This window comes from Henckelia pumila, chromosome 4 (genome assembly GCF_033568475.1).
Source record: "Henckelia pumila isolate YLH828 chromosome 4, ASM3356847v2, whole genome shotgun sequence".
In the NCBI taxonomy this organism is placed as follows: Eukaryota; Viridiplantae; Streptophyta; class Magnoliopsida; order Lamiales; family Gesneriaceae; genus Henckelia; species Henckelia pumila.
Genome location: NC_133123.1, coordinates 166361514 through 166368966, shown reverse-complemented (window position 1 = coordinate 166368966; position 7453 = coordinate 166361514). Strand labels below are relative to the sequence as shown.

The 7453-nt window shown below is 42.7% G+C and overlaps 1 protein-coding gene across 1 annotated transcript; it reads left to right on the top strand.

The window, feature by feature from the left end:
• The first annotated feature begins 905 nt into the window (after positions 1–905).
• On the top strand, positions 906–5401 carry LOC140862285 (uncharacterized). The gene is made up of 6 exons (XM_073265295.1): positions 906–948; positions 1182–1972; positions 3049–3609; positions 3877–4293; positions 4375–4549; positions 5241–5401. The coding sequence occupies exons 1-6, from the start codon at positions 906–908 to the stop codon at positions 5399–5401; spliced, it is 2148 nt and encodes a 715-aa protein (XP_073121396.1).
• Positions 5402–7453: the final 2052 nt, after the last annotated feature.

Genomic DNA, 7453 nt, shown 5'->3' with positions numbered 1-7453 from the left:
CCACCCCCTCCACCGGTTGATGTTGGGGCTCAGGTGCTAGCCGGCCTGGCTCGTATCTTAGAGCAGCATTTTGAGGCCCCGAGGGCTAGACCTAGCGTGGTCTATGAGCAGTTCAGGAAGATGGATCCTAAGGAATTCTTTGGTACTACGGATCCGATGTAGCGGCGGGCTAGATTCGCTCGCTAGAGGTGATTTTCCGCTACATGGAGTTGGGAGATGCAAACCGAGTTCGCTGTATGAATTTCCTTCTCAAGGATGACGCCGCCTTATGGTTTGAGGGTGTGGAGAAGACTGTTGATGTTACCACACTGACTTGGGAAGCATTCAAGACTCTCTTCTATGAGAAGTACTTTACGGCTGAGGTGAGGGCGCAGTTGAAGAAAGAGTTTATGAGTCTCCGGCAGAGAGATATGACTGTATCCGAGTTTTTTCGGAAATTTGAGAGGGGCTGCCACTTCGTGCCATTGAAAGGGAATGATGAGGCGGAGAAGTTGCAGCACTTTGTTGCGTGTCTGAGGCCTACCATTCGTAGGGATGTGATGATGGCTGAGCCAGTGGATTATGCAGCTGCCGTCAGGAAATCTATGAGGTCCGAGCATTCCTTGAAGGACATCAGTGCCGAGGTTCATAGCAAGAGGGTCTTTACTCATCAGGGTCACCAGCAGCCGCATGGCAAAAAGCCATATCAGGGACAGCAGAGGCAGCAGAGGCCCCATGGGTACCATCAGTCCCAGAGACCCGCTCCTCCTAGGACTGAGGATAAGCCTATTTGCCAGAAATGCCACCGTCCACACTTTGGGAAATGCTTGAAGGAAGTAGGAGTGTGTTTCAAATGAATGAAGCCGGTTCATCTAGCTAAAGACTTCCCAGAGTTGAGGAGGCCCGTGCAGGGTCGAGTGTTCGTGATGCAGGCCGAGGAGGCCGACCCAGACACCACCTTCATCATAGGTAACATCTTAAGTTTTTGGGTTTAGAGCAGTTAAACGATTCACTACCGCATGTGATTTTAAGTTTTCTGGTTCGGGGTCAATAATTTTGTAGCATGTTGCATGTTTGGAGAACTTGACTGTATTAGCAGGCGTAGTATCTTATTTGGGATTTGATGACTTAGAATGAGTCTAAGTAGAACTTGTGTTATTTAACTTCAATCTGTTCTGTGGATGTATTCACCGTCAATGCAGGTAGGATTGTAGTTGCTGGTGTAGCCACTAGAGCTTTGTTAGACTCAGGAGCTATACATTATTTTATTTCGGAGGCATTTACCTGTAAGCGGGGTATTGAGTGTGAAGAGTTGTTTGGTGGATTCACAGTGACCATCCCGTCAGGGGAAGAACTGTCCACAAGGAATATAGTGAAGGATCTTGAACTCTTACTGCAAGGGCAACCAGTGAGTGCCGATCTGATAGTGTTGCCCATGCCTGAGTTTGACATGATACTTTGGATGGACTGGATGACGAAGAACGCTGTGGTGATTGATTTTCAGCAGCAAACAGTGATGGTCCGACCGGAAGGAGAGGAACCATTATGGTTCGAGGCCACTAGGGGTTCGAAGAGGACTCAGCTTATATCTCTCATGCAAGCTCAGCAGTTGGTGCATGATGGATGTGAGGCATTCTTAGCCAGTATATCTTTGTCAAAGTTGCCAGCACGTCCGGATATTTCAGATGTGGATGTGGTCAAGGATTTTGAGGATGTGTTTTCGGACAATGTTACAGGTATCCCACCTGATAGAGAAGTCGAGTTCTCTATCGACTTGATACCGGGTACTGGGCCAATCTCTAAGGCACCATATAGATTGGCTCCTACGAAAATGAAAGAACTGAAAGAGCAGATTCAAGAGCTACCTGATAAAGGGTTCATACGCCCTAGCTTCTCTCCTTGGGGCACCAGTCCTCTTTGTGAAAAAGAAGGACGGAAGTCTAAGATTGTGCATAGACTATCGAGGGTTGAATGGTGTTACAGTGAAGAACAAGTACCCACTTCCTAGAATTGAGGATCTCTTTAATCAGTTACAAGGAGCCTCTGTATTTTCAAAGATTGATCTTCGTTCTGGATATCACCAGTTGAAGGTGAAGGAGTCTGATGTGTTCAAGACATCGTTTAAGACTCGTTATGGCCACTACGAGTTCCTTGTGATGTCGTTTGGAATGACAAACGCGCCCGCGGTCTTCATGGATCTTATGAACCGCGTGTTCCAGCCGTACTTGAATCAGTTTGTCATTGTCTTTATTGACGATATCCTCATTTACTCGAGGGATATAGAAGAACATACATGACCTTTGAGGACAATTCTAGGAGTACTCTGAGAGCGGAAGTTGTATGCTAAGTTCGACAAGTGTGAATTTATGTTAGAGAGGGTACCATTTTTGGGTCATATTATCTCCAAGGATGGAGTGGAAGTAGATCCTTCCAAGGTTCAAGAAGTGAAGGAGTGGTCTGTGCCAAGAAGCGCATCGGAGATTCGCAGTTTTCTCGGATTGGCTGGATACTATAGGAAGTTTATCAAGGCTTTTTTCATCAATTGCGGTGCCCTTGACAGCATTGACCAAGAAGAATGCCAAGTTTATTTGGAATCCAGAGTGTCAAGAGAGCTTTGATGTGTTGCAGGAAGCTCTCACGACAGCACCAGTGTTAGCTATGTCATCTGGAGAGGGAGATTTTGTGGTTTACACTGATGCTTCCAAGTTGGGACTTGGGGCAGTGCTTATGCAGCGAGATAGGGTTATCGCTTATGTTTCTAGACAGTTGAAGGAGCATGAGAAGAACTACCCTACTCATGATTTGGAGTTAGCAGCAGTGGTGTTCGCTCTCAAAATTTGGAGACACTATCTCTACTGAGAGAAGTGTAAGATATTCACCGACCATAAAAGCCTCAAATACTTCTTCACCCAGAAGGAGTTGAATATGAGACAACGGAGATGGTTAGAGTTGGTGAAAGATTATGACTGCGATATTAGCTACCACCCGGGTAAAGCTAATGTATTCGCAGATGCATTGAGTAGAAAGTCAGCAGTGATTGCCTCTTTGACGGTGTCTAGACCTTTGCAGGATGAGATTCAGAGATTCGGACTAGAGTTCTATGCCGAGGGTAGAGCTCCTAGATTGTCAGCATTGTCGGTGCAGACTACGTTGTTCGACCGTATCAGAGTTGCTCAAGCAGTTGATGAGCAGTTGAGTAAGTGGAGACGAAGGGCTGACGAGAGAGGCAGTGATTTGTACTCAGTGGTATATGGGATTGTGAGGTTCAGAGATAGACTTTGGGTGCCTGCAGATGATTCTCTGCGAGATACTATCATGGCAGAGGCGCATACATCACCGTACTCTATTCACCCAGGCAGTACCAAGATGTATCGAGACCTTCAGAAGTTGTATTGGTGGCCGGGCATGAAGCGTGATATCACCCGATTTGTGTCAGAGTGTCTGACATGCCAGCAGGTCAAAGCAGAACATCAGAGACCTGCAGGATTGCTTAAGCCACTTCCTATCCCCGAGTGGAAATGGGAAAATATTACCATGGATTTCGTTGTTGGCTTGCCAAGGACAGTGAGATGTTCGAATGCTATTTGGGTTATTGTCGACCGTCTCACTAAGTCGGTGCACTTTTTGCCAGTAAGGACGAATTTCTCCATGACTCAGTATGCGGAGTTGTATATCCGGGAGATAGTCAGACTACATGGTATCCCTGTTTCCATAGTGTCTGATAGAGATCCGCGGTTTACTTCGTCTTTTTGCAAGAGTCTTCATTCAGCTTTGGGGACGAAGCTTTCATTTAGCACTGCCTTCCACCCCCGGATGGATGGACAGTCCGAGAGGGTGATTCAGATTCTAGAGAACCTTTTGAGAGCCTGTGTTATTGACTTTCATGATTTTTGAGAGTCGAGGTTATCATTGGTGGAATTTGCTTATAACAACAGCAATCGGGCCACCATTGCTATGGCGCCTTACAAGGCACTCTATGGGAGACCTTGTAGATCACCGATATTATGGACCGAGATTGGTGAGATGTTGGAGTTGGAACCCGAGATTGTTCAGCAGACTGCTGAAGTTGTAGCCAAGATCCGGGATAGGATGAGAACTGCACAGAGCAGGCAGAAGAGTTACGCCGATCACAGGAGGAGAGACTTGGAGTTCTCAGTGGATGATCATGTTTTTATCCGAGTAGCCCCTTTGAAAGGCGTGATTAGATTCGGGAAGAAGGGGAAATTGGCTCCGAGGTTCATTGGACCTTTTGAGATTCTTGATAGAGTGGGGACGTTAGCCTATAGGGTGGCTTTGCCGCCTAATCTTGCTGGAGTACACAACGTCTTCCACGTATCCATGCTAAGGAAGTAAATCTCAAATCCTTCTAATGTGCTCAACCTTGAGCCTCTTCAGTTATCACCTCATATGACTTATGAAGAGAGACCTGACCGGATTATGGAGAGGCAAGAGAGGAGACTCCGTAATGAGACTATCCCAATGGTCAAAGTTAAGTGGTTGAATCATTCAGATGAAGAGGCCACTTGGGAGACAGAGGCAGATATTAGGACTCGCTATCCAGAACTAATTGGTAAGTTTTAATTTCGAGGACGAAATTCCATATTAGGGAGGGAGGAATTGTAGCGCCAAGAATTTCATAATGCGAATTTCATGCCTAAATTCTTTTTAATATTTATACTTTTAATTATTTGAATTTAATTGCTTAATTTTTTTTTAAAGATATAGTTGCTCAATTTATTAAGTTATTTATTTAAAGATGCTTGAGCAAAAGGTTTCCGGTCCCGGCAAGCGACAATGGAGGGTTTCAGCGGTATAATTCCCAAGGCTTTTATTTTAAAATTTTAAATTGGGAGGAATGAGGAAATTAGGTGAAAGTTAGTTTTTAGAATATTCTGGGTGATGAAAATAACTTTTATTGCATTCTTGAGCCTAAATTTTAAACTTTTCCAAGAATTAGAATTTTAATAAACCCGGATTAGTAAAGACCCAATTTAAATATCTTGACTAGGAATAATTTTTTTTTACTTAAGTGTTTTAAAGGTGCCAAGTTGTAGAGCAAAACTTGTAATAGTTGGACTAGCACTTTATTAAGTGTAGTGGCACTTTTAAAATACACCTACACACTACACACTTCAATCTTAAACACAATAAAATATTTTTGGGAAACCCTAGTCTTCCAAACAAATCAAAGAGCCGCCCCATTCTTCTCTCCTCTCCCATTCTCTTTTTTTTTATCGGCCGCCCCATTCTTTGAGCTCCAGCCGCCGCCGCCGCCGCCGCCGCCGCCGCCTCCTGTCACCTCCCGCCGTCGCCTCCAGCCGCCGCCGCCATCGCCGGAAGACCATATAAGGAGGTTGTTCTAGGTGTTGATCAATGGTTTCTAGCTTCTTCTGAAAGGGCCCGTGTCCTGATTTATATTTAATGAGCAAACAACCAAGATTAATTAATGTAAACAACGAAAACGAGTTAAAAATTTGCGTTTTGGGCCTACAGAAAATTCGGCATGAACTATTCATAAATAGGACATCCCAAAAACCTGTACAACACAACCAGCAATATATATACTCGAAAATAGAGACACAACACCAATTTACAAACCTATAGCCGTACTGGCCAGGACTAAACACATGCAGAGCCGGCAAGGCTCGATCACACCAAAAAATCCAAAACAAAGTCAAAAACTATCAATACAGATACACAGGGCATCACCCCGGCAAATATAAAACTCGCTAAACTAATATATACATATATCTGGGAAATCGACTCCACGCTCGTCTCACTGGGTACCACTAGATGACGCTCCACCAGATGCGTCAAATCCCCCTGGATAACCTGCAATGGAATCACAAACAACCATAGAATAAAAAGAACACAAGGGTCGGACCCCAGTACGACGAACTATAAAAATTACGACAAATATAACTGACATGAATAAAATCAAGTACAATGCAATGTAATGCGTGATAGGTATCAATGGAATAAGGGAAACCAAATGGAGTCCAAATAATCGTATCACAATAATCTCAATGGCCACCCGTGCCAGGAATGTAGCAGACCTCGAATCATAACTGCTAATCCATACACGTAGCATTGGAGGGTGACAGGAGCGACCCGTCCAGCCTCATGCTGTCATCAGGAGTGTCGTACGTAGCATCGGAGGGCGACAGGAGCAACCTGTTCGTGCCTCATGCTATCTCAGGAGTGCACTAAACAATGTCACTCGCTCCATGATGACTCAATACATCTCAAGAGATCAATATCAATAGCAATCAAAGGAGTCAAGGCTCAACGTGCTATGTAGAATTGTTAACATGCTTATTTGACGAGTATCACTTAATAATTCCAATAAAAAGATATTTGAAATTTATTTTATTTTATTACAAGAAAAAAGGGATTATTCTCAATTCTGCACATTAACAATCAATGTAAATGAGTGAATGCAATCATATAATTCACATAAGCACATAAAACACGTTATCACTCATTAGAAAATACTGAATATCATTACATGTCATTATAGGCGTCGTAATATAAACAGCTCATACGTACCTCAACCAACACTTAATTTACCACAGAAAATATCTCAAGTATTTATCGGATAGTCCAATCCCAAATTTTTAGAATCTGTAATTCCAGAAAAATTGCTCATAAATCCTAAAATTCATATTTTCATATTTAAATATTCTATCAATGACCAAATATCGAATATATGACTCCAAAACGTCGAAATACTGAAATTAGAACAATCTGAATTTTTTCGAAAATTCCTACAAATTTCGAAAATTCGCATTTATATTTTCTAGAGCATCTAAGCACTCTATTAATGAATAATCAACACTAAAATTCGAAAATTCCCAATATTAAAAATCTGAAAATTCGAAATTAATCCCCAATAATTTCTAAAAAATAGTCAATACCTTTAATCAACTCCGATATAATACCTACAACCAATAATAAAAAAAATATTTATCGGAAGTCAATTGAATCAATATTCCCAAAATTTGAAACCCTAGTCTCGAAATCTACCTCAAATATTCGAATTAGAGGTCTAATCAATCGAAACCACAACCCCCTAAACTCCGGCGGCGATCAACGGTGGCGAGGGAGGACGAACGACGGCGGCTGTCGGAAATCGCATTCGAACAGGTTGCGAGAAACCTTGCATGATCGGTATCAAATTAAAGCTTACGTCGCGAGGATTCCAGAACTATATTTACTTTTGAAAATAAGCCACAAACGAAGGAGATACGACCAGTTAAAGCGACGAGAAATATTTGAAATGAAAAGACGAAGAAGACGCAGGCGTGGAAGATGATGACGTACGAGGAGATAGAAGATATGTATCATATATCTATATATGTCTACGCATATGTATATCTATAATTAACATATGCTTTAGTTTTAAATGTGTGTTCTATTTATTCATTCCGGGTTGAAACTTGACCCGATTTGACTTATTTCAACTCCTGTGTGC

What these genes read in the sequence shown, in the direction of transcription:
- LOC140862285 (XM_073265295.1), top strand. Translation starts at nt 906, where the DNA reads ATGCAGGCCGAGGAGGCCGACCCAGACACCACCTTCATCATAG. An exon ending in TGCCGCCTAATCTTGCTGGA is followed by an intron (nt 4,294 to 4,374) that starts GTACACAACGTC and finishes GAGCCTCTTCAG; the next exon opens with TTATCACCTCATATGACTTA. An exon ending in TCGCTATCCAGAACTAATTG is followed by an intron (nt 4,550 to 5,240) that starts GTAAGTTTTAAT and finishes TTTGAGCTCCAG; the next exon opens with CCGCCGCCGCCGCCGCCGCC.